Source organism: Erinaceus europaeus, chromosome 13 (genome assembly GCF_950295315.1).
Source record: "Erinaceus europaeus chromosome 13, mEriEur2.1, whole genome shotgun sequence".
NCBI lineage: Eukaryota > Metazoa > Chordata > Mammalia > Eulipotyphla > Erinaceidae > Erinaceus > Erinaceus europaeus.
This window is the reverse complement of record NC_080174.1, coordinates 5,821,304-5,848,492: the sequence shown is the minus strand read 5'-3', so window position 1 is coordinate 5,848,492 and position 27,189 is coordinate 5,821,304. Positions and strand designations below refer to the sequence as shown.

The 27,189-nt window shown below is 47.9% G+C and overlaps 1 protein-coding gene across 1 annotated transcript in view; it reads right to left on the bottom strand.

The window, feature by feature from the left end:
• LOC132542468 (uncharacterized) overlaps positions 1–26,744 on the bottom strand; it is a 61,632-nt gene extending 34,888 nt beyond the window's left edge. The window contains exons 1-3 of the mRNA XM_060205062.1: positions 26,593–26,744; positions 9,061–9,143; positions 2,909–3,079 (exon numbers count right to left, since the gene is read on the bottom strand). Coding sequence (XP_060061045.1) covers positions 2,909–3,079; positions 9,061–9,143; positions 26,593–26,703 — 365 coding nt within the window. The 5' untranslated portion in view covers positions 26,704–26,744. The remainder of the gene's footprint in view (positions 1–2,908; positions 3,080–9,060; positions 9,144–26,592) is intronic.
• Positions 26,745–27,189: the final 445 nt, after the last annotated feature.

Sequence of the window (27,189 nt, the reverse complement as noted above, 5' to 3'; positions counted from 1 at the left end):
CTCCCCTGCATGTTAACTGTAAAGTTCAAGCAAATATTACTAAAGTCATGGGCCCCTTGGAACATACCTAAAGTAGACTTCCTAGCTTCTCTCCACCTTAAACATTTTATTAAACATTTTGTCCTGACTTATATCTTATCACCTTTCAGCCACCAAGTCGAAGATGCTACCATGACGCCATCCTGACTTCCCTGGGCAGACGACCTCACCAATGTGTCCTGGAACCTCCCCTCCAGTCAGAGCCCTGCCCCACCAGGGACAGACAGAGACAGGCTGGGGATATGGATCCACCTGCCAACACCCATGTCCAGCAGAGAAGCAGTTACATAAACCAGAACTCCCATCTTATGTACCCCATACAGAATCTTGGTCCATATTCCCAGAGGGGGGAAATACTAGGGTAAGATGACCAGAGGGCTCTAATTCCAATTCCATCAGGACCCAGAGAGAGAAGAGAAAAAAAGGGAGGGACACTTGGAAATAGTAATAGGTGTGACTTGGAAAGGAAGAGAAGGCAGGACCATAGAAAAAATGGGCAAAAAGATAGATAGATAGATAGATAGATAGATAGATAGATAGATAGATAGATAATAGTCAACTCATATCTGTGACCTTGGGAAAACCGCTACAGTTTCTGGGGACACAGAACTCTGGTGGCAGGAACAGTGTGGAATTCTAGCCCTGTTATCTTGTCATTTTGTAAATCAATATTAAATCAGTAACAAAAGAAGAACCTGCCTTTGGGTTTGAGGTGCAATTCTCTCACCTCCCTTCCCCCGTCTCTTGCTATCTGTCGTAATGCACTAAGTGAGCCCCTGCTCAGCAGCAAGTTGAGTTGAGGAGTTAACCCAGCTGGTGCGTGTGAGGCGCTGGCAGGTGTTTGACTCCCAAAGCCCCCCAGGTGTGCTCTGTCTGCCTCACACTCTCACAAGGTTGGGGTAGCATTAAGGGAACCAGAAGTCTCCAGAAAGACTCATTTCCAGGACGCTCACACTGACCAGCCTACGCGGGCTTCTTGATATAGTCACTGCTTAGGCTCCAAACTGGAGAGTCAGGTTCACAGCAGGTGGAAGAACAACCCTTCCCATCTCACCATGTTTCAGAGATGGACTTAGGCATATGCGTGTGTGGATGCCTTCACCTCGGCGTCATGTAAACCCTGCTCCAGTTTATATGTGGACTTGAGCTGCCCCTCAAGGATGCCAAGTGTGTCAAGAAGTGACAGCGGGAGTGACGGATGGGTGGAGCTCACGAGGTGCTGCATTTCAGCCTAGCCACCCATAACAAGAACAGAGTAAGAAGGCAGAGGATGTAGGGTGGGGTGTGGGGAAGGGGTGACTGGCCTGACCCTCGGTCCCCTGCCCTCTCTGCCTGAGCCGTAGACAGCAGCATCTGGGAAAAAGGGATTTGCTTGTCAGGTTGTGCTTACTGGAATTTCTAGAAGCAGGAAGCTACTGGGGTTGATTCAACAAGCAATTAGGTACTCACGTCTTTAATAAGTAACTGCCAGGACATTTGTGAAGATCTTCTGCAAAGGTCTACATTGCTTTGAAGATTCTTTATGTATTTATTGTGTAGAGACAGAGAAATCTACAGAAGTAAGGGGAGATAGAGAGGAAGAGAGACACCTGTAGCCCTGCTTTAACATCCAAGAAGCTTTCCCTGCTTCAGAGGATCTGGATCATTTCAGAGAGCCAAGACAATAGTATTGGATAAGCGTCTGAACACATGCAAACTGTTCGCGTGCCCGTGGAATCAGGAAGGAGGTAAGAAAAGGTGTTGCAAAGGAGATTGTTCAGCAGGTCAGAAAATTAACACTGTATTTCTGTTGAGACAACCTCCTCCATCTAAGGCAATTTGAAGATGTGTAATTTTTATTAATATTTCCAAGAGGAACATGGTAGTTAGTGTTCACTCAACCACTGAGTACCTCTGGGACTGATTTCAGACTTGTTGCTATGAATACAGGGTGAGCTTGTTTGGGTCAAGTGCCAAGACTTTCTTTCCATAAATGATTCTCCTCCTGGATACTCAAACACTAGTTATAAGGGACACATACAGCCCTGTGTTCATGACTGCATTATCCGCAGAAGCCAAAGAGTAGAAGCAGCCTAGGTGGCCATCAGCAGACGACTGGATAAAAAAGTGATGGCATATATGCTCCATGGAATACTACTCTGCCATCAAAAATGACATTGTGTCCTTTGGGACCAAATGGATGGAACTGGAAGTGATGATGCTTAGGAAAATAAGTAAGGAGATGAGAGACAGCTACCAGACGGTTTCACTCATACGTGGGATCTAGAGATCTGATCCACATGAACTTGCCAAACAAACAAAAGACCCCAAAAAGCAAAAACAGAAGCAAACAGTTTGTAAACTTCGTGAGAACTCTGGAGGTGATCTTTCAGGAGCTGGGACGGTGGGGACACAGAACCTTGGTGGTGGGTGTGGTGTGAAACTGTACACTGTAACCTTACTATTTTGGAACATATTATTCACCATAAATAAAAGGATAAAGTAGGGGCCAGGTGGTGGCGCACCTGGTTGAGCACACATGTTACAGTGAGCAAGGACCCAGGTTCGAGCCCCCGGTCCCCACCTGCAGGGGGAAAGCTTCGCAAGTAGTGAAGCAGAGTTGCAGGTGTCTCTCTGTCTCTCTCCCTCTCTATCACTCCCTTCCCTCTCAATTTCTGACTGTCTCTATCCAACAAATAAATAAAGATAAAAAATTTTTTTAAAAAAAGATAAAGTAATTCTCAGCCTGGGGTGATGCCCAGGAATGCAGGCTCCTGGGCCTCTGCCATCATATGAAGGGAGACAACAGAGCCATTGAGCTGCCAGTGGATGGGGACTCGGAAAGAAACCACTTTCCAGCAAAAGGCCACACTGAAGGTCTTGGACTCACCTCTGCTTGGCGACGACCAGCCAATCCCGGAAGAGGAACAAGTGTCTGTCCTTGGTGTGGGGGCCCTGGTGCAGGACCACAGGGCTGTGCAGGACCACAGGGCCGTGTCCAGGGGGCAGGGCCAGGGCCAGGTCCAGCTGTGGATGGCACACTGACAATGCCAGGCTCTTTCTGGGGAGCGGGGGGAGAAAAGGCCCATTGTGAGGGTAAAGTGACTGACAGATGGCACAGAAACAGAGATTCACCCCGTGAATATTCTCACTGTCCTGGTTTTATAATCTTTAGGGCAAGTCTGGGGGTGAGATAGTTTTTCAGAAAACTGAGAAATTTTATACATGTACCAACGGCTGTATTTACTGTAAACCATTAACTCCCCCCCACCCCACCCCCCAAAATAGAGGAGGCTCAACATTCACTACATTAAGACTACGATGTGTCCCCAGACCTAGTTCTGTTTCATAAATGCTGATGATAAGCCAGGTCTGACTGGTGTGTGTTCTACGAATCTTGATCACTCTAGAGAAAGTGACAATATAGCTACTATAATTACTTGTGGAAATAAAGCCATCAATTTGATAGCTGCTAGTTGCCATGAAGTAAAGTTTAAATTTATTATTATTATTATTATTATTATCTTCTAGGTTATTCTGATGTCATTAGGAGCATGTCAGAATAGGCCAGTGAAAAGATTACAGGAAATAATTTTCTGTAATAAAGTCTGAAGAGATTTAAGAAAACAGAAGAAGAGAAAAGGAGAGAAAAAAAAGAAAAGAAAAATTATCATAAGCTTGGTTTAACTCATTTGGAAACTCAAGGGGTTTCTTGGGAGCCTCAGTTCTGAGAGACGCTGTATAACCGTTGAGCTCCCTAGCCCTGCACCCCCACCCCGTTACTTTTATATCAATTATCCTGGCTAATTCAGGAAGCAAATCTATCGCAGAGAAGCCTGCTGCTTCATTCCTGTGTGATGGCTGAAGGACACACTTCTGTAAAGTGGGTGCGAGGGGCCAAATGGTGAGGCACCTGGTGAAGTGCACACATTATAATACACAAGGACCCAGGTTCAAGCCCCCGCTCCCCACCTGCAGGGGAAAAGCTTCACGAGTAGTGAAGCAGGGCTGCTGGTGTCTCTCTGTCTCTCCTCCTCCCTTTTCAATTTCTCTCTGTCTCTATCCAATAGTAAGTAAATAAAAATATTAAGAAATAAAAAATAAAAGTCATTTTCAAAAACAAAACAGACAGAAAAATAAAATAAAGCAGCTCCAAGACAGAGTGGTTTTTCTTGCTTTTTTTTCTTACTGTTGTTACTTTAATTTTTTGTATTAGTGATTTAGTATTGATTTACAAAAACCACAAGATAACAGAGGTACATTTCCACCTCATTCCCACCACCAATCAGAGTTCTGTGTCCCCATTCCCTCTCTCCACTGGAAACTGCAATGAGTCTCCTAAGATCACAGACTGTTATTTCTATAACTATCTGTCTATCTACCTGCACATACTTTGGCCCATTTTTCCTCTGGTCCTGCTTTCTCTCCCCTTCTAAGTCATACCTCCACCTATTACTACTTCTGAGTGTCCTTTGTTGTTTTTCTCTTCTCTCTCTGGGTCCTGATGGAGTTGGGGTTCAGAGCCCTCTAGTCACCATCCCCTGACATTTCTCTCCCTCTGGGAGTGTGGACCAAGATTCTTTATGGGGAGCAGGAGGTGGGAGTTCTGGCTTCTGTCATTGCTTCTCTGCTGGACATGGGTGTTTGTAGGTGGATCCACACCGTCAGCCTGTTTCTGTCTTTCCCTGGTGGATGACAGTGTTTTCCAGAAACCACCATGGTGCCCGGAGCCTTTGCTGGAGCTCACTGCTGGGAAGGTTCTCCGCCGCCTGACCTTTCCACCCACCCCACACCTCCTACTCTTCACTGGTTGCTCTCAGCATGAGCTGGTGTGTGTAAATGACAGGGACCGCAGGAAGCCTTGCGGTGCCAGCAAATGAGGTGGGGGCTCCTGCTGATGTCTAGTTGATTCTTTAAGAAAAGGGACAGGAGAAAAAGTAAGTCTCCTACTTTCACCTGCCCTATTGCTACTCTTTGTTTCCTGTTCATTAATCATTTCATCCCGCTTTATATCTTACCACCTTTCAGCCACCAAGTTGCAGATGCTACTGTGATGCCATCCTGACTTCCCTGGGCAGACGCCTTCACCCATGTGTCCTGGAGCCTCCCCTCCCCAGAGCCCTGCCCCACTAGGGAAAAACAGAGACAGTCTGGGGGTGTGGATCCACCTGCCAACACCCATGTCCAGTAGAGAAGCAATGACAGAAGCCAGACCTCCCATCTTCTGCACCCCATAAAGAATTTTGGTCCAGAGTGGGGGAGATAGCACAAAGGTTATGCAAACAGACTCTCATGCCTAAGGCTCTAGGGTGCCAGGTTCAGTTCCCCCAGACCAACATAAGCCAGAGCTCAGCAGTGCTCTGGTTAATTAATAATAATAATTTTATTTCATACTTACAGAGGGGGAAATGATAGGGGGAGTAAACCAGAGGGCTATGAGCCCCTGTTCCACCAGGACCTGAAGTATTTCCCACCAGGAATCTTGTTTGTATAGATAAAATAAATAAAAGAGAAGCGAATCTGGAAAACACCAGCGGGAAGCCAGGGCTTAGTTTTGCCTCTCTGAGACAGAAGAGGGAAAAAGGAAAGACACTCGGAAGTCGTAATAGGTGTGAGATTACCTAGAAAGGAAGTGTAGGCAGGAGCATTGAAAAAAGTGGGGGGAAATATAAAGAGTCAGCCCATGTCTGTGACCTTGGGAGAACCACTGCAGTTTCCAATAGAGGGAATGGGGACACAGAGCTCTGGTGGTAGGAACTGTATAGAATTATACCCCATGTTATCTTACACCTTTATCAATCAATATTAAAGTGCCAGTAAATGTAAATCAATGAGAAAAAAAGGGAAGATGGACCCCAAATGATGTTCCCAGGTGCTAGGGCACTCTGCTCTGTGTGTTAACACCTGGGACCTCTCTGCCAAACAGGCAGCCCAGCCCTGACCATCTCCACACAGCTGCGGGGTAAGGACGGGCTGTCCTGTGCACAGCTCCCCAGCAGGGCCTCCCTAGACTTGGGGGCGTCATGAAGGAAAGCTGGGTGGGTGAGTGACAGGGAGTGGTGGGGCTTGTGGGAAAGGGAAGACGTCACACTGTGGTCATGGGCACAGGTGTTTGGGACCATGTGGCAGTGTTACTGCCCAAAGCAGGACTGTAGTTTTTAACTGTTAGTTGATTTAACATGGGTTTGCAGTAATGTACGATTTTAGGAGCACCGTGTCACACCCGCATATGCTATGTGAGTACGTGACTCCTCACACCAGAGACCCCTGTCCACCTACTCCTCCTCCCAGGATCTAAAAGTCAGCATGATTATTATTACTAGCAAGTTGTTAAAAATATTTATTTATCTGGGATAGAGACAGAGAGGAACTGAGAGAGAAGGAGGAGATAGAGAAGGAGAGAGAAAGAGAGACACCTGCAGCCCTGCTTCACCACTTGTAAAGCTTCACCAAGAGGTGGGGGCCAGGGGCTTGAACCCAGGTCTTTGCACATGGCAACATGTGTACTCAACCATGTACTCCACCACCTGGCCCCACAAGTTTGCTTGTTTTTAGCTATTTGTGTTCTGCATATGAACAAACCCCTCTGATGGTTGCCTCTTATTTCCTGACTTATTTCTCTTAGTATCCTCACCTCTAGTTCGATCAAAAATCCACCCCAAAAGACACACTGCCATCTTTTTGATGGTTGAGTAGTATTCCACAGAACATACTTCCCACAGCTTTTTTTATCCAGTCACTGACTGACAGGTATGAAGTTAGCATTTTGACTGTTGTGAACTGAGAGGCACAGAGACCCTCCAGAATCCGTGCCTTCAGTACTCTGCTTTCATGCCTAGGCATGGATATGCGGGGTTGTAAGACATTTCCATTTTAATTTGTCTGAGGACTCTCTGGACTTTTCCAGTGTAGCTGCCTGTGATTCTGAAGACCCCCATTGGACCCAACCGTGAACCGGATGCCAGTGGACTCTAAGTGGGGGCAGTGCTGTGACATCACCTCTGACTCCCCTGGTCACCTGCATGGTTTCTGGGTAGGAATTGGTGACTGCTTTTGGTGATCTGAGCAAAATAGGCTTTTAATAACATTCATTTATCTATTTATGATAAAGAGAGAGAGGGTTGGGGGCCAGATGTTGGTGCACCTGGTTAAGAGCAGACATTATAGTGCACATGGGCCCAGGTTTAAGTCCCGGCTCCCCACCTTCAGGGGGATGCTTCATAAATGGTCTCTCTCCCTTTCTATCTCCCTCTCCCCTCCCTGTTTCTCTCTATCCAATAATAAATAAATTTTTATAAAGATTCAAAACAAAACAAGAGAGAGAGGGGGAGAGATAGGAGAGAGAAACAAAAACATCCCTCTGGCATATTCTGTTTGATACTGGGCCAATATTGAACTCAGGACCTCATGCATGAGAGTCCAACACTTTATGCACTGCACCACCTCCAGGGCCTTGAGCAAAATACTGGAATATTTAATAGTATGAGATAAGCCCCACTGAGAGATAAGACACATGTAAATCTGTCCAGTAGTCATTCCTTTGAGGAAGACATGGATTCTATACAGCTTCAGGGAAGAAATGTTTCTCTCTCTGGCCTTCTCTCTGCGGAGTGCCTCCCAACACTTGGATCTTGACCTGACATTTTTCTCTCCTCTCTCCTCTCCTTTCACTGTTGTTCCCCTCAACTGCCTCCTTCCCTCCTTTTTTTTTTCTTTCTTTCTTTCTTTCTTTCTTTCTTTCTTTCTTTCTTTCTTTTCTTTTCTTTTTTTTTCTTGTGATTACTGAGTTTTCCTGCATACAGAGACCCCATCCCAGTGATGTCATGAAGAGAGGAGCTGCTGTTAACTGCTTTGCACAACAAAGAGCAAAATTTCCCTAAGGGAAATTTTTTTAAAAGTGAATCAAAATAGGAAACCAGTGATGTAGCACAGTAAACGGAAACAGCTCAGCCTGGGGCATTGGGAGTGGGGTGGGTGTTGGGGTGGTGGTGGCAGTTTCTAGCCCAGTGGTAAATGGAGGTTTTCACAGTGAAAGTACTTCTGCTCGACCCCCATCTGCTGGCGAAGGGGGTAACATGGAAAATGATTGTGTGTATTCAGGGACTGCTTGAGTCATTGATAGGAGAGAGAAGGAGAGAGAGAGAGAGAGAGAGAGAGAGAGGAAGAAGAGGAAGAAGAAGAAGAACAAGAACAAGAAGAACAAGAAGAAGAAGAAGGAGAAGAAGAAGGAGAAGGAGAAAAGAGGAGGAGAGGAAGAGGAGATGACAGGAGAGGGGAAAGAGGAGAGGGAAGAGGGAGAGAGAGAGAGGGAGAGGAAGAGAGGGAAACGTAGAGAGGGAGAGAAGGAGAGGGAGAGGGATAGAGGGAGAGGGAGAGAAGGAGAGAGAGAGAGGAAGGGGGGGGGAAGAGAGAAAGAGACAGACTTCTGGTTTGGATCAATTTAGTAAAGAAAGGGATAAATTGAGGGAGTCCGGCAGTAGCGCAGCAGGTTAAGTGCACCTGGTGCGAAGCGCAAGGAGACCGGCATAAGGATCCCGGTTCAAGCCCCCGGCTCCCCACCTGCAGGGGAGTCGCTTCACAGGCGGTGAAGCAGGTCTTCAGGTGTCTGTCTTTCTCTTCACTTCTCTGTTTTCCCCTCCTCTCTCCATTTCTCTCTGTGCTATCCAACAATGATGACATCAATAACAACAATAATAACTACAACAACAATAAAAATCAACCAAGGCATCAAAAGGGAAAATAAATAAATAAATATTAAAAAATTAAAAAAAAAAGAAATAAGAAAGAAAGGGACCAATTTAAACCACATTCTTAGGGGTCAGGAGATAATTCAACTTGAAAACCACAAACCTTTCCTCGCCTGAAGCCCTGGGATTAATTCCTCCCATCACCATCGCCACGTGAAAGTCAGGTGGAGCTCTATGGATGGTGGGCACACTGTCTCTCTTGCTCTCTGTCTCTCCCTTTCTCTGTGCACAGAGAAGAGAGGGGCTTGGGGGGTCCCTGGGGGGCTCCTGGGGACACACGTTTGTATCCACCTACCTGGTGGGTGGCCACGCCTTGCGGAGAACCCTGCCCAGCCTGGCTTCCGGTGCTGAGCCGCTAAACGGAACTGGACTCCCATGCTGTGGAAACAGAGCAGGACAGTGGGTCAAGCTCTCCCTTTGTGAGGACATGATCAGTCATAGCAGATGCACAGCAAGCATCAACATTGAGGAGGAAGGGGGGGCAGATAGGGAGAGAGACAGAAAGATACCTGCAGCCCTGTTTCACTGCTTGTGAAGCTCCCTCTCTGCCAGTGGGGACCAGGGACTCGAACCTGGGTCCCTGTGCATGGTAACATGTGCACTCAACTGGTTGCACAACTGTGTGGTCTCTGTGTCTCCTGGTTCTGCAGGGAACAGACCACCCTGTCCGGCCCTGCTGATTCACTGAAGCCAGCTAGACGGCCAGGGCACTGGGCCCCATTTCTTTCCCCCACAACAAACTACCCTTCTCCCTTCCCTGTGGAAACTCCAGACCACAGACTGAGAGAAAAATGCGTTTTGAGACATGATTCTCCCTTCAAATCTGCCTGCCAGCATCTGACATCAACTTGTTTTCCTTGAACCTTTGATTCATCGATAATTCTTTATTTACATGATCGGGCAGAGGGGAAAGGGAGGGATAGTGACAGAGAGACACCTGCAGCCCTACTCCACCTCTCCGGAAGCTTCCCTCCTGCAGACGGAGACCAGGGGCTTGAACCAGGGTCCTTAACATGGTAACATGTGCTGTACTAGGGGTATCAGTGTCTGGCCCTCTTCAGTAGTTGGAGTAATGACACTGAGCCTTGCAACAAAAACTCAGTTGTCGGCCTAGCTTCCGAGGCGGGAGAGAGAGATGACCAGGGACTCATGACTGAGTGGTACGCAGTTCAGTCTTTATTCATGTGGAATGCAGCGCAATCTAAGCTATCTCTAATTACAATCTTGTCCTTATATATCCTGAGGCGGAAGAGTCAGGTCCGAAGAGGATGTACTGGGGAGAAGGAAAAAGCGTGGGAAACAGTGGGGATTAAACCAATGCCCTGGAGGCAGGGTGGTGCTTAGTTAACAGTGGTTATGTAAATAGAATACCGTGTTAAGCAGGGGGGATTAAACCAATGAAACAGAAGGGGTCTTAGAAGCAGAATTTAGAAGCAGACCAACACTCAGTAACAAAATCTGCCTCAATATCAGATTCTCAGGCAACATAATTAAAAATCCTTCTCGGGGAGTCGGGCTGTAGCACAGCGGGTTAAGCGCAGGTGGCGCAAAGCACAAGGACCGGCATAAGGATCCCGGTTCAAACCCCGTCTCCCCACCTGCAGGGGAGTCGCTTCACAGGCGGTGAAGCAGGTCTGCAGGTGTCTATCTTTCTCTCCTCCTCTCTGTCTTCCCCTCCTCTCTCCATTTCTCTCTGTCCTATCCAACAACGACAACAACAATAATAACTACAACAATAAAATAACAAGGGCAACAAAAGGGAATAAATAAATAAATAAAATAAAATATTAAAAAAAATAAGAAAAAAAAATCCTTCTCAAGGTCAATGGAGATGAAGTTCACTGTCAGATATCAGGCTAATGTGGGGGGTGTCAGGGGGAAAGGCTCTGATTTCAAGTCAGGAGTCATGAGAAACAAAGGCAAGGAGGGGGAGAAGGAGGAAGAGGAGAAAAGAAGAAAGAAGAGGAACAGGAGATAAGGGAGGAGGAATGGATAGAGGAAGAGGTAGAAGAGGAGAAAGAGGTGGAGGAGGAAGAGGTGGAGGAGGAGGGAGAGGAGGGGGAGGAAGGAGAGAGGGAGGAGACAGAAGAAGAGGAGGAGGCAGATCCAAGCTGCAGATACCCAGCTCTTGGAGAGTGAAACTGACCTTGGGGGTCGGGGGGAGGGGGAGTCGGGGGGCTGGGGCTGGTGGGGAGGGGGGTGTGTGAGGGGATGTGGAGAGTGAGTGTGTCTGAGTGGAAGTCCTGCTCCCTGGCCCGCTTTGGGGGCTGGGGTGGAGGCTGAGCCTCTGCTCTGTCCCATCAGTGTCCTAGCTGGTCCCTTCCTGCCACCCCTGCGGAACAGTCCCTCCCAGTGGCCTTAAACCTTCAGGACAGAGGAGGACGCTGGAGCCCTAACCTTCCAGGCTGAGGACCAAGGACCAAGGCCCTCACAGGGGATGGGGAGAGGTCAGACCTCCTGCCCCTGTGCCTGGCTGCTTTGGGACCCAGCTGAGAGTTTGGGGGACATGGCTGCAAAATCTCCTCCTTCTCCTCCTCCTCCTTCCTGCTACCCTTTCTCAAAAGGTGAAGGGGCTCCAAGCAGGAGGGAATGGAGGAAGGGAGAGGGCAGAGGCCACAGGTCACACCTCTGAATCACCACCCTCACAGAAGTCCACCCCCCTCCTTCCCAGCTCCTCTCTCTTTTTTAGATGCCTTTTCTTTTTTAAAAATACATATTTAATTTTTTTATCTTTATTTATTTGATAGAGACAGCCGGAAATTGAGAGAAAGGGGGAGATAGAGAGGGAGAGGGCCTGGGAGGTGGTACACTGGGTTGAGCGCACATGCTACAGGGCTCAAGGACCTTGGTCAGAGCCCCTGGTCCCCACCTGCAGGGGGAAAGCTTTGTAAGTGGTGAAGCAAGGCTGCAGGTGTCTCTCTGTCTTTCTTTCATTCTATCTCCCCCATTCCCTCTTGATTTCTGGCTGTCTCTGTTCAATCAATAAAGATAATTAAAGAAAATGTTTGAGAGAGAGAGAGAGAGAGAGAAAGGGAGAGACAGAGATACACCTGCAACCCTGCTTCACCACTTGTGAAGATTTCCCCTGCAGGTGGGGACCTGGGGCTTGAACCTGGGTCCTTGCGCGCTGTGACACAGGGACTCATGCAGGTGTGCCACAACCTGGGACCCTGTTTTCTTTCCATGTAAAGCCTCAGCGTCTACCTGTTCTGTAAGAGGAAGAAGCTGCTAGCTCAACAGCTAAGGTGAACAGAAGGCCGTCTTAGTCTACCTGCCCCCCTTTCTCCTGGGGTTGAAATAGTCTTGGTTTATCACAGCACACAGACTTCATGGGAACAGCCTTTGCAGTCAGCTTTGGAGTGTAACCTGGGAGGGGGCACATGGGGTCTTGAGTTCCCTCCCTCCCCTCCCTCATGAAGTAAACAAAACAGCTCTTCAAGATATTGATAGCAAACTTATCCTATTATGTTTACCATCATGAGAAAGGAGGGGGGCAGGGCTGGTCCTCTTCCTCCCAGAACCCACACTCTGTGGGTGGGGACAGGGAAGCTTCTGACCACCGTCTTACCCTTGAAGCTGGCTCAGGAAGCCCTGCCCTGACCACAACATGTGGGGACAATGCACCATACCCCGCCTTTAACGGACCAAGTGAGAAACATGCCCAGCATTCCTGTGTACCCCCATAAACTGCCAGTCCACTTAGAGTGGGCTGGAGTTGACCCTTCCTGTGGGGAGAGCTCTGTCTGACTACATACTGTCTCTTAATAAGTAGCAGTGGGTGGACGGTGGCACAGCTGGTTAAGTGCATATGGCGAGAAGCCCACGGACCGGCACAAGGATCCAGGCTCAGACCCCCAAACCCCGCTCCCCACCTGCAGGGGGGTCGCTTCGCAAGCGGTGAAGCAGGTCTGCAGGTGTCTATCTTTCTCTCTCCCTCTCTATCTTCCCCATCTCTCTTGATTTCTCTTTCCTCTATGCAACAACAGCAATAACAAAAACATTAACAACGGGTTGGGCGGAGGTGCATCTGGTTAAGCGCACACATTACAGTGCGCAAGGACCCGGGTTCAAGCCCCCAGTCCCTACCTGCAGGGGGAAAGCTTCACGAGTGGTGAATCAGGGGTGCAGGGGTCTCTGTCTCTCTTCCCCTTCACTCTCAATTTCTGGCTGTCTCTATCCAATAAATAAAGATAATAAAAATGTTTAAAAACAAAAACATTAACAACAACAACAAAATGGGGAAAAAATGGCTTCCAGGAGCACTGGATTTGTATTGTAGGCACTGAGCCCCAGTGATAACCCTGGAGGCAATATATATAATTTTGGGGGTGTGTGCCTGTGGATTAGGCTGCTAATATGTGTCATTTAAGCTTTAATTTTTATTTGTCTTTAGTTTATTTGTTCCCTTTCTCTCTCTTTCCCTCTTTCTTTCTCTCTCTCTTTCTTCATTTCTTTCTTTTTCCAGAGTACTGCTCAGTTCTGGCTGATGATTGAATCTGGGACCTTGAGCCTCAGGAATAAAAGGGTTTTTTTTTTTTTTTTTTTTGCAGATTTATTATGCTATCCCCTCCCCCCCAGCTTCTATTTCTTCTTTTAAGAGATTTTGTGGGGGATGGGCAGAGGCACACTCAGTAGCACACAAGGACCCAGGTTCAAGTCCTCAGACCCCACTTGCAGAGAGGAAGCTTCATGAATACTGAAGCAGGGCTGCAGGTGTCTCTCTTTCTCTCTGCTTCTATATCTCTCTCTCTGTGTCTCTATCAAAAAACAATGAAAGAAAGGGAGAAATCTGCTTCTGGGAGCAGTGGGTCAGTTGTGCAGGCACAGAGCCCCAGCAGTCACTCTGCTGGACATTGAAAGACTTTATATATTGAGAAGTGGCATGAGTTCTGAGCCCAACCCTCAAGAGACTCTGGTTTCTCTGCTCCTGAGCAAAATCATGAGAAATCAACCAGTCCCGGTCAGAACTTAGTTAACGTGGTGCACAGGTAAGCCCGGCAAGGTTGAGAGGCTTGACCCCAACTAAAACTATTGTGCTGTCAAACCATACATTCAATCAACGGCCACTTGGGTTTAGGCCATGTAAGTTTAGGAGCTGTTTCTATTGCAGCAAATCAATCATAGCCATAGAACCGGTCAGTCCTGAGGTTCGAGACCTTGACTTGAGTCTCTGTGAAAGTTTAGACTGATTAAGAAAACAGGAAGAGCCTGTGGAGATAGTATAATGGTTCTGAAAAACACTTTCATGGCCTGTAGTCCCAGGTTCAATCCCCAGTACCACCACCATCAGAGCTGAGCAGGGCTCTAGGTTGTGTGTGTGTGTGTGTGTGTGTGTAAATCTCATTAAAATAAATAATAGTTATATATATATTTATTTTTTAAATTTTCCCTTTTGTTGCCCTTGTTGCTTGTTGTTGTAGTTATTAATGTTGTCGTTGTTAGATAGGACAGAGAGAAATGGAGAGAGGAGGGGAAGACACAGGGGGAGAGAAAGACAGACACCTGCAGACCTGCTTCACCACCTGTGAAGCGACTCCCCTGCAGGTGGGGAGCCGGGGGCTCAAACCGGGATCCTTACGCTGGTCCTTGTGCTTTGCACCACGTGCGCTTAACCCGCTGCGCTACTGCCCGACTCCCAGTAAAACATATATTTTAAAAATTCACTGAAGGGCTGGGGAGACAGCATCATGGTTCTGCAAAAGCTTCCACTGCCTGAGGCTCTGGGGCCCCAGGTTCAACCCCAAGCGCCATCATCAGCCAGAGCTTAGCAGGGCTCTGGTCTCTCTCTATATCTGTCTCATTAAAAAGTTTTTAAAATATATTTTAATAAAGCAGGAAGAACCAACCTGTGCTTTTTCCAAGGTAAGTTTCAAACACAGGGATAATTGTGGAACTTGAGCCAAACTATGTGTGTGTGTGTGTTTGTGTGTGTGCATGTGTGTGTATGTGCGTGTATGTGTGTGTTTAATAATATTAGAGTGGGAAGCATGGGGCCCAACAAAATATAAGAGAGCTGAAGTCCCAGCTTGGATGGAGCTTGAAGGAATCATGTGAAATGAGATAAGTCAGAAACAGAAGGATGAATATGGGATGATCTCACTCACAGGCAGAAGTTGAAAAACAAGACCAGAAGGGAAAACTCTAAGCAGAACCCGGACTGGAGTTGGTGTATTGCACCAAAATAATGGACTCTGGGGTGGGGGGGGAGGGTTCAGGTCCTGGAACATGATGGCAGAGGAGGACCTAGTGGGGGTTGAATTGCTATGTGGAAAACTGGAGAATGTTATACATGTACAAACTACTGTATTTACTGCCGGCTGTAAAACATTAATCCCCTAATAAATAAAAAAATTAAAAAAAGAAATACCTGAAGAGACAGGGCGTATTAGAGACAGGGAGTATTTTCTCCTCCTTAAAAAATTTTTTTTTAATTGTCACCAGCGTTATTCCTGGGGCTCGGTGGTGGCCCTAAGAATCCAGGTCTCCTGGTGGCGATTTTTTTCCTTTTTTTTTTTGACAGGACAGAGAGAAATTGAGAAGAGAGGGGAGACAGAGAGGGAGAGAGACAGAGAGACATCTGCAGACCTACTTCATGAATCACATGTGAGGCTCCCCCCTGCAGGTGGGGAGTAGGGGCTTGAACCCAGGTCCTTGCACATGGTGATGTGTGTGCTTACCCAAATGCTCCACCACCTGCCCCCTCTCTCCTTTATAAACTAGATTTTAAAGATGTAAAAAAAAAAAAAGATTTTACATCTTTATTAACACAAGATAAGAGAACCAGAGCACGACTCTGGCAGTGGGATGCCAGGGACTGAACTTGGGACCTCAGGCTAACAGGTTCAGGGACCTGCTCACGGAGCCACCCCCCTCCCCCCGACCCACCCAAGATCCGCACCTGCTTTGTTTCTCCATCCCTACAAAGGCATGGCGGCAGACTGGGCTTGTTTTTCTCCACCTGACTCATTTCACTGAGCACCATAACCTCCTTAAGTCCATCCACGTTTCAAGGGCAGACTTTCATCTCAACATGGCCAATTTAAAAGAGATTTACTCATCTCTTTCCAATGAGAGTGAAAACAAGAGCACGAGAGAGAAGTCAGAGCTCCAGGGTGGTGGCTGAGACCCTGGTGGTGGATCTGGGATTGATCCGACATGGAAGTCCTGTCCTCTGCCAGCTGAGCTCTTTCCTTGGCTTGTATCTCAGCCTGAAGCTGCGCGGTATTTCTCTGTCCACACAGAACACACAAGAACACGCACACTGTATCCTGCCATCCACCTGGAGACACTCAGGTTTCTCCATGGCCTGGCTATTGTACATGCATTCACCTTAAAAAAAAAAAAAGAAGAAGAAGAAGAAGAAGAAGGAGGAGGAGGAGGAGGAGGAGGAGGAGGAGGAGGAGGAGGAGGAGGAGGAGGAGGAGGAGAAGAAGAAGAAGAAGAAGAAGAGAGAGTTGGGCGGTAGCACAGTGGGTTAAGCGCATGTGGCGCAAAGCTCAAGGACTGGCGAGAGGATCCCGGTTCAAGTCCCCGGCTCCCCACCTGCAGGGGAGTCGCTTCACAGCTGGTGAAGCAGATCTGTTAGGTGTCTATCTTTCTCCCCTCCTCTGTCTTCCCCTCCTCTCTCCATTTCTTTTTGTCCTATCTAACAATGACGACATCAATAACGATAATAACTACAACAACAACAACAACAAAAAAACCAAGGGCAACGAAAAGGAAAATAAATAAATATTGGGAGCTGGGTGGTGCTACACGCAGTTAAGCACACATATCACCAAGCACAAGGACCTGGCTTTGAGCCCCCGATTTCTACCTGCAAATGGGATGGGGTGGGGCACTCATGAGTGGTGAAGCAGGTCTGCTTCTCTTCATCTCTGTCTCATTTCTCCTCTCATTTTCTCCCTGTCCTATCAAACAACATAGAATGATTAAAAATGGAGAAAATGCCTGCTGAGAGAGGTGGATTCATAGTGCTAGCACCAACCCCCAGGGATAATCCTGGTGGCAATTAACAACAACAACAACAACAAAAAGATAAAATAAAAACAGGAGACTTCCGAAGATATAACTGCGGAGCAGCAGCGATTGTGTTTTGCTCTCCTTGGTCAACTAGGAAAAGCAATGAAAATCACCTGAAAACTCAACAAATACGACCAGGATTTCTTCAGAAACTCACCAAGCCACTGGTGTGGGTTATGGACAGAAAAGGGGTGAGGGAGAGAGAGATTTCTGGGACTAAATGGCCAGACCCTGGAATGGCTGGCACCAGACTGGGAGACTGACAGCATCATGGTCCATAGAGGACAGTGCAGAACGTGCCTGAGTTTGGCCAGGAGTGCGCATGAAGCTCAGAGGAGTCTTGGCAGGTGAGACTTCCACTACTGAACCACCCATGCATCAATGAGATTCTGGGACTGGAGAGAGCAGGGAGGACTTCCTGAAGGAAGGAGGTGGGCTTTAGCTGGAGCTAGGAATACCAGTGAGGTTGGAGCAGGCGGACAACTGGGTGGCTGAGAATGGCTGGGGCATGATCAGGTCCAAGGAGCTGAGTTATATTAGGCTGGACAGAGAAATGGACAACGTCCTGGGTGAGGCCACACAGGACAGACAAGCGAGTCTGTTCTAGCCAGTCCTGGGAGAAGTCACAGAGCCAGAGTCAACAAGCAGTACCACCAGCTCCAAACCCAGCCACCATCCCTGTCTGTTCTCTTCTGCTCCCCCATCCACACCTGCCACCGCCGCCTTCCAGCAGGGGAACCTGCAGAGGGCCTCATGGTGACCTCCAGACCTGAGGTTTCCTCGGGTTGATGAGCGCAGCTCTGCTCTCACCTCCAGACTGGATTCTCTCCCTGGGCTTCCTGGCGGAGGCAAACATCACAGCCCAGGGGGCTGGGTGCTCCTTGCTGGTCAGAGCCGGTGATTACAGCACCAGAGGAGGGATACTCAGATCTCTGGGTTCAGAACTGGGTGGAAACTGGCTTTGAGATGAGAAACAGCTGGCTGTTTCTATGAGCTATATGAGGTCAGTACTGTGCCTATTGTGTCCTCTCCCTCTCCCTCTTTCTCTCTCTTTTTCTCTTTCTCTCTTCCCTCCCTCCTTTCCTTCCTTCCTTCCTTCTCTCTCTCCCTCTTTCTCTTTCTTTCTCTCTCTCTCTTTCTTTCTTCATTTATTGCCATTAGGGTTATCACTGGGGCTCTGCTCAGCACAATGAATCCACTGCTCCTTGTGGTATATTCTCTTTTTCTATTTTCTCTTCCTTTCATTTCCTTTTTTTTTTTCTTGTCTTGTCTTTCCTTTTCTTTCCCTCTCTCTATTTCATTTGTTAGGACAGAGAGAAATTGAGAGCGGAGGAGGAGAAAGAGAAACACCTGCAGCCCTGTTTTAACGTTCCTGAAGTTCCCTCCCTGCAGGTGGGGATTTGAACCTGAGTCCTTGTTCTTAGGACTATGTGCACCCTACAAGGTGCGCCACTGCCTGGCCCCTGTTGTTGATTTCATAATGAAGCTTTGGGGAGTTGAACCATGTGTGTGTGAGACTGCCAGAGATAGATGATAGATAGACAGATCGAGAGTGGATAGATAGATGGATGGATAGATAGGGCAAGACTGCTCCATCATCAGTAGAGCTCTTTGGTGCTGATCGGTGAGGATGGAGGTGGTGGGGTGGAGGAGGTATTTTTGTTGTCGTTGCTGTTGTAAAAATAGAATCAGGGAAGCGTCGAGCTTTGGGGAGGCTGGCTGATGTGTGAGGCTGCCTGGAACCTCCATGAGAGGGGCTGGGATGGCCCAGGTCACCGTGGGGCTTAGAACCCCAAGTCAGGGGGACAGCTCACCCCATAGGGCCATGCGTGTAATCCAGGGTTCAAGGCTCACGGCCCAGCTATGGTGCTGGGCTGGTGACAGCAGAGAAAAGAAAGCAAAAGAGAGAAAAGCAAGAAAGAAAGAGAGGCAAAGAAAGAAAAGAAAGGAAGGGGGGCAGGAGATAGTTCACCGGGTAGAGCACACTTTTATTTTAGCTCATGCGAGGACACAGGCATGAGCCCCTGGCCGCCACAGGGGACACTCCACGAGCAGGGGAGCTGAGGAAGAGACACCTGCAGCCCTGCGGGACATTTCTTGACAGCGCATCTCTGACAGAGAGTGTCAGTTTGAGCAATGAGTTGAGGCGGATGTGGCGCACCTGGCTGAACACACCAGGGTGCACCTGGTTGAACACACATGTTACAATTCACAAAGACCCAGGTTCAAGCCCCCGGTCCCTACCTGCAGAGGAAAAGCTTTGGGAGTGGTGAAGCAGTGCTGCATGTGTCTCTCTGTCTCTCTTCCTCTCTATCTCCCCTTTCCCTCCTGATTTTTTTTTTTTCCCCTCCAGGGTTATCACTGGGGCTCGGTACCTGCACTATGAATCCACTGCTTCTGGAGGCCATTTTTTTCCCCATTTTTGTTGCCCCTTGTTGTAGTTATTGTTGTTATTGCTGATGTTGTTGTTGCATATAATAGAGAGAAATCAAGAGAGGAGGGGAAATAGAGAGGGGGAGAGAAAGATAGAGACCTTCAGACTTGCCCCACAGCTTGTGAAGCAACCCCCCTGTGGCGGGGGGGGGGGGAGCCTGGGGCTCGAACCAGGATCCTTATGCTGGTCAGCCTGCTTCATGCCATGTGTGCTTAACCTGTGGTCCTGTGAGGTGGACAGGGGAGCCTCACTCAGGAGAGGACACCCTCCCTGGGAGTGGACAGTGTGAAGCCATCACTGTTCCTGCTGCCAGCTGCCTGATGGCCCCTTTCTTGTGGTTTCCGATGCCCTCTCTTCTCTTCAAAGCCGTGAAATGCATGCTGGGGTCGCTGTAATGTGGACTCTGCCCAAGAAAACCTGGATGTGAGTTTAGGACGTAACTCATGTAAAGTAATAAAAATAAAAGCACACTTGGTAGAGTGCACATGTTACAGTGTTCCAGGACCCGTGTTCAAGCCACTGTCACCCACCTGTAAGACCCTGTGAGCAGCTGGGGATCTGAGAGGAGGCTTCAGCCAGAGCTAAGAGCTGATGAGACCCCTGGGGGAGGGAGTCCTGAACTCCCAGCCCCAAACAGACAGGTGCCCTGTCCTCTGGGGCCCAGGATGCCACTGTCACAGCCCCAAGGTCCTCTCGCCCTAGGAGCCCACAGATAAGCCTTGAAACAGAAACAAAGACGGGAAAGCAAGCACTGCAGATCACTTTTTGCTTCCGCCTGACCTGAAATATTGGCAACACAGTTTCGAGAAGATTCTCCAAGGGAGCCTGTCTGAGCCTGATGCTGTGAATAGTGCAGTCCTTGAACTTCTTGGCTTTTAGGAGATGGTTTAAAAAGCTGAATTAGGGGAGTCAGGCGCTAGTGCAGCGGGTTAAGTGCATGTGGTGCAAAGTGCAAGGACCAGCGTAAGAATCCAGGTTCAAGCCCCCGGCTCCCCACCTGTAAGGGAGTCACTTCACAGGTGGTGAAGCAGGTCTGCAGGTGTCTATCTTTCTCTCTTCCCCTCTGTTTTCCCCTCCTCTCTCCATTTCTCTCTGTCCTATCCAACAACAATGGCACCAATCATAACTACAACAATAAAACAACAAGGGCAACAAAAGGGAATAAATAATTTATAAATATATATATTTAAAAAGCTGAGTTAATAATAATAATAAGCTGAATTCTAGGGGTCAGGTGGTGGCACACCTCGTTAAGGGAACACATTATAATGTGCAAGGACCCAGGTTCAAGCCCCTGGTCCCCAGATGCAGGGGGAAAGCTTCACAAGTGGTGGAGCAGGGCCGCAGGTGTCTCTCTGTCCCTCTCCCTTTTCTATCTCCCCCTCCTCTCTCCATTTCTCTGTCCAATAATAAATAAAATGAAAAATAAACAACAAAAAGCTGAACTCTAAGGCCAGAGAGAGAGAGAGAGAGATCTCAATATCAGAGCACAGGACTTGCCTCCCTGAGACCCCAGCGACCCTGGGTTCGAGTCCAGTGGCACCATGCAGCAGAACTCAGAGGTAACTTGGGTTTTTCCCCATAAAATATATGATTTTAATTTTTTCTAAGATTTACTTTATTTATTATGAGATTATGTTTCACATACATACACAGCAGAGAGAGAAAGGAAGAGACAGAAAGATATATAAATAAGTAGAGAGAGAAGAGAGAGAGAGAGGCACTACTCAGCTTTGGTTTATGGTGGAACTGGGGACTGAACCTGGGGTCTAGGCACCTTGTATGATGATACAGTGCTCTTAAATAATGAACTATTAAAAAATTTTGTATGAATCTCATTGAAAGGGTAGCTTTTTCCCTTCTAAGGGTTTCCACACCATGGACAGAACAAAGCACCATTATCAAGGAGTCTTGTGCTAGACTGGTGCGCCATCTACAGGACAACAACATTTAGTTTATACACTATCTGCGCTTAACCTGTTACACCATCGCCTGGACCCCAAAATTTAGTCTATGGTGTTCCAGTCCCAGCACTATTCTTAACCCTAACCCTGATCTCTCCAGGTCTTGAATCCACACTGTGAGCATGGCTACCTGGCTTCCTGGCACAAGAGAAATAATAACTGCAGGAGGTGGGTGTGGGTTGACTGATGTGGGAATCCCAAGACAGGCAGGAGGTTGAGTGGGAGAGGATGTGCCAGTGACTGACCAGGGACCCTCCTGCAGGGCGTCACTGAACCTGCTTCACCTCTGAAGATTCCACGTGATGCAGAATAGACGATTCTTCTGTTATTAGCCACCAACAGAGAGAGGGCCATTTAATCTCTGCCCTGTTGAGTCTGCAGCTGTTTTGCCAGGGCCTTGGTGGAAGCCATGACTTAATGGAAGTGACTTAATCTCTGTCTCACATTCATTCATTCATTCACTCACTCACTCATTTATATCATTATGAAAGAGGGGAAGAGAGGGAGGGGGAGAGAGGAGCCCTGCTCAGCTCTGGCACACCAGTTTAAGATGAATTAACACTGCTATAAGCTTTGGGGCAAACTTTTCACTCGTGTATAAATCTCACTGCAGCTTCCACCACTGGTGCAGTACCATCACACCTGACACCCCCCAACCTAACTTGTTTGCTCTCTGTTCCCGCCAGATAACCACCACTCTGCAGAGTCTTTGAACCATATTCATTATTAACGGATTTATTTTTTGTTGCAAATTTGTTCTAGTTATTGATGGCACATAGTTGATGGGAACCATCTTTTACTTCCTGATTGATTTCACTTAGTGTAGTCTCCTCTGCCCTGAATGACACGATGTCACCTTTTAAATGACAGAATAATATTCCAAAGAGTCTCTGTGCCAGTGCTCCTTTCTCCAGTCTTTTTAAAAAATATTTTATTTATTTATGCCCTTTTGTTGCCCTTGTTGTTTTACTGTTGTAGTTATTCTTGTTGTCATCGTTGTTGGATAAGACAGAGAGAAATGGAGAGAGGAGATAAGACAGAGAGAGGGAAAGAAAGACAGACACCTGCAGACCTGCTTCACCGCTTGTGAAGTGACTCCCCTGTAGGTGGGGAGCCGGGGGCTCGAACCGGGATCCTTACACCAGTCCTTGCGCTTTGTGCCACGTGCTCTTAACCCGCTGTGCTGTGTGGGCTGATTCCGAGTCCTGGTGACTGAGCTCTGCTGTTGTGAATATAGCAGTGCCGACAGTCATTGGATTAGTCTGTTCACAGGACGATCACTTTACACACTGGCCATCTTCCATGATGTGTGGGTCCAGGGCCCATGGACCTGACTCCACTAAAAGCTATATTTCTGAGCTGCAGGTGATGGTGCTGCAACAGGGAGGGTATACCTGGGTGCCTTTAGCTACTTTTTGTGTCTGAAAGTGAGGGTATCTGGAAGTTTAGTGCACTCACGTGTGTGCTGGGACCACTTGAGGGCTGGCTGTCCTCAGGTAATCATGGCTGTGTGACCACAAGACAGGGCCAGGGCACAGCTGAGGACTGCGACAAGCCCCACAGGTCACAGAGGTCCTCTGCTGCATAGTCCTTATATGGGGACAGACACCTGTCCCTGGGTCCCCACATCAGTGTCCTGGGGCCCGAGAGAGTCCTTATTCTCATCCTTCACTCCCCTCTTTCCTTCAGATCTCAAGAGGGTTTCCTGGAGGAGACTGCCCTCACCAAGCGGTCTAGAGCCAGGCCCTGACCAATCTTCCTGGGTCCCAGACATAGTAGAAATGAGTAAAACAGATGCCAGGGTATCTGAAAAAATGGATCCTTGCTCCTCTTACTCCTTTTTCTTCTCATCCTTCTGTTTCTTCTACTCCTTCTCTTTCTCCTCCTTCTCTTCCTCCTTCCTCCTCCCTTCCCTTTCCTTCTTCTCCTTTTCTCCTCCTCATCCTCCTTTTCCTCCTCCTTCCCCCTCCTCCTTCCCCCTCCTCCTTCCCCCTCCTCTTCTCCCTCCTCCCCCAGGTGAGCTGCTTGCCAGGTGAGCTGCAAAGCCCCTACATGCTGACTTTTTTGTTATCAGCATCCGAAAGGAAAGAGTTTGTGGCAGAAGACACCTGTTGCACCAGACCAGAGAGGAGACTGGCCATGTTTCCAGGGCTGCTATCCTGTCCTTCCTGTGTCCCTCCGCCAGCTTGTCCCCACTCCACACTTGTCTCTCTGCTTCCTCCTGCATCCATGTTCAAGAAAGAGGTCACAACAGAGCAGCATGAGGGCTTGGGGTGACCTCCCTCGGGTCTCCATGACCTGTGTTTGTCCCTGTGAGCAGTTGGGGATCTGAGAGGAGGCTCCAGACAGAGCTAAGAGCTGATGAGACCCCTGGGGGAGGGGGTCCTGAACTCCCAGCCCCAAACAGACAGGTGCCCTGTCCTCTGAGGCCCAGGATGCCACTATCACAGCCCCAAGGTCCTCTCGCCCTAGGAGCCCACAGATAAGCCTTGAAACAGAAACAAAGACGGGAAAGCAAGCGCAGCAGATCACTTTTTGCTTCCGCCTGACCTGAAATATTGGCAACACAGTTTCGAGAAGATTCTCCAAGGGAGCCTGTCTGAGCCTGATGCTGTGAATAGTGCAGTCCTTGAACTTCTTGGCTTTTAGGAGATGGTTTAAAAAGCTGAATTCAATCATCATCATCATCATCATCATCATCATCATCATCATCATCATTATCATCATCATCATCTGAATTCTAGGGGCCAGGTAGCGGCACACCTGGTTGAGCACACACATCACAGTGCACAGGGACCCAAGTTCAGGCCCCCGGTCCCCACCTGCAGGGGGAAAGCTTTACAAGTGGTGAAGCAGGGCTGCAGGTGTCTCTCTGTCTCTCTCCCTCTCTATCTCCCCCTCCTCTCTCAATTTATCTGTCCAATAATAAATAAAATTAAAAATAAACAACAAATAGCCGAACTCTAAGGCCAGGGAGAGATCTCAATGTTAGAGCAGGACTTGCCTGCCTGGGGTTCAAGTCCAGTGCCGCCATCTTACCAGAACTCAGCAGACTTTGGCTTCTCCTCGCCATAAAAATATATAATTTAAATTTTTTTCTAAGATTCATTGTTTTGTTTAATTTTTAAAAATTTATTATTAACAGCTTGTTGCAAGATTCTAAGACTACAATATAAGACTACACCACACCCACCACCAACTAAGATTCACTTTAATGTTTCACATGAGACATGCACACACAGCAGAAGCAGAGAGAAAGAGAGAGAGAGACAGAGAGAGAGAGAAAGAGAGAGAGAGAGGAGCCAAAACATCATTCTAGTACATGCACTATCTGGGATTGAACTGGGAACCTCAGGTATTCCAGTCTGACTCTATGCCAGGAGAGTCATGTCCCAAACCACAAATCAGTCATTTGGAAAAAGGAAACTCTGAAAAATGTGAACTCTAGGACCAGAAAGCAGCACAACAGTTTACACAAAAGTCTTTCATGCTTGAAGCTCCAAAGTGCCAGGTTCAGTCCCTGGCACCACCATCAGCCAGAGCTGAACAGGGCTCTGGTAGAGAAGGAAAAAGAAGGAAAAGCCCCAAAACCAAACAAAAATAACAGCAAAAACAGTTGAATTCTAGCAATGCCTTTCTTTGTTATTGTTCGTCTACAAGCACTGGCCGGTTATTAGTTACCTGTCACTGTTGCCACTTTATGCCCCCCAATGCCTATGCTGATAGCAGTCCACTTCTCTGCACACCCCCCTGCTCCCCTCCGTCAGGGCTCTGCTCACGTCTCCACCCTTCCTTCCTGAGTCCTTGTAACAGCCTCAAGACCAGCAGCTATTCTTGCTTTTCTGTCAAATCTCAGCTCTATTCCAGTTCAGTCCCCATCCCTGCCATTGCCATTTTATTTATTTATTGAGAGAGAGAGAGAGAGAACACCCTCTGGCTTCCACAAGGCTGGAGATTGAAACTGGAACCTCATGCTTGCAAGTCCTGTGCTCTGCCCACTGAGCCATTTTCCCCACCTGTCATTTCAAAAAAATCTTTAGGTAGTGCTGTCTCATGGGACAGTGGTTTGGGATCACAAGTCTGCCTTCCAGAAGTTCACCTGGGTGCACCTGTGATCCAGCCCTATCCTGGGACAGCTCCCTCCCTGCTGGCAACATCTGGCAGTGTCCTCTCTGCTAGAAGCTTCTCTGTCCCCTTCCTTTTCTGAGTCCCCTCCTTCCAGTGCACCCCTGGGAGACTGGTGCTAATCCTTGGCTCTGGGATGGACTTGGAGGTCACAAACTGGGTGGTCTGGCCATCCCTTGCTCCCATATACAGCAAATATTTGACCAGATCTTGTTGCATTAGCAAGTGTGGCAAACAGACAGCCGTCAACTTAGGTGAACAGAGGTGAGTCGAGACGGAAGGTTCTTAGTACAGCTCTTTCCCTCAGTGGCTCAGTTTTGCTGCCCTCAGCGGTCACACAAAACCAGGGCCTTCTCCCTGGCAGAGAAAGGGAATGCTCTCTCACACACAACTTCTGCCCCCAAATGGGACTAAGATTCAAATGTGGGTGCAGCCAAGGTGGTCTAAATGTGAACCTCTCCTCCCGGCTCCTTCTCTATTTGCTGCAAGAGGTGTCTTTTCACAGAAAACACTGCCACCAGGTGCCTCAGAGGGAAATCCAATCTTAAAGGAGGGAAATCCCATTTTAAAGGAATCAATGCTTGGCTTCATCTAGCTGGTGTTACTGCATTTCAAGGCAACTAGGGTTCATGGCTTCAATTTAACCTTATGTGTCAGTGAGTCAAGAGATTCTAAGTCTTTTTCAACCAACAGTTCCAGCTGGGACTGTTGCTCTGAATATAGAAGTAGGATCATGTTTGATCTTGAACCAAGGCCAAGGACTTCTGCTCCCAAAAATATGGCAACATTCTGCCCTTCTTTTTGTGCTAGCTTCCTTCTCCTTAAAGTCTGAAATCACCTTGAGAGTACTTTTGATTGAGAGCAACTCCTAGCACTTTGAAGAAAAAGAAGATGCAGAAATAAGCAAGAGAAATAAGAACAGAGGAACCAACATGTAGAAAAGATATAAGTTTTGGTTAGAACATAAAGTCTAAACTCTGGAAGTTCAACAAATGGCCTCCCTCCTTTTTTCCTTTGGTATTTTTAGTTTGAGATGTCTAATGAACATTTAAGACTTAAAAATAAAATCAGTAATACATATATATATATATATATATATGATATATGATATATCCATGTTAGAAAAAGTTAAAGTATGAATTATGAGTATATAAAACTTTTTGTTACCAGATTTCAGTCTAGATTTTTCCAGACCTCTATATAGAGGTATTTTTAAAATTATTTTTACTTACATCACATGTAAATCAATGCATTGTAAATCGTATTTTGATCCCCTACTCACCAGGTTTCTTCCAGCAGCAAGAAGGACATCAGGATTCTTCCTGGGGGTCACTTTTGGGGGCAGGGACCTGGGCATGGTGGTCCCTCTGTGCTGAGAACACTTTCGAGCCATCCCAGGAACAGGTGCCCACAGAGGCAGGACTCCACAGGGACAAGTTTCCTGGTGCTCTGCTCTGTCTCTCTCTGCCAGCCTGCTAGAACATAGCGACTTCTCACTCCTCCCCTCTTCTCACCTCTCTGTCTCTCTCGCCCTAAGCTCAGTGTGACCAGCTGTGGGACTTCCTGTCAGCAGGGTCTGCTCTCAGCAGTGGCCATTCACAAGGTCATTTTGCAGAAGCTTCTGCCCACTGCTGGGCTCTCTTATTTCAGAGCGGGGTCTGAAGGACTGCTCTCTCCTTCCCCGAGTGTCCAATGGAAAGTGAGTCTGCGAGTAAGTGCTTTTTACAGCTAGCACAGGTGGCCGTCCCATATGCAAGCCGGAGGGCTCCTTGCCCTGCCCCCGCCTCCCCCCCCCAGAAATCTCTCAGGGCCCCAAGGACCTTCAACACACTTCCAGGCTTTCTCCCAAAAACCAGATGCACTGAGAGACTCTTAAAGT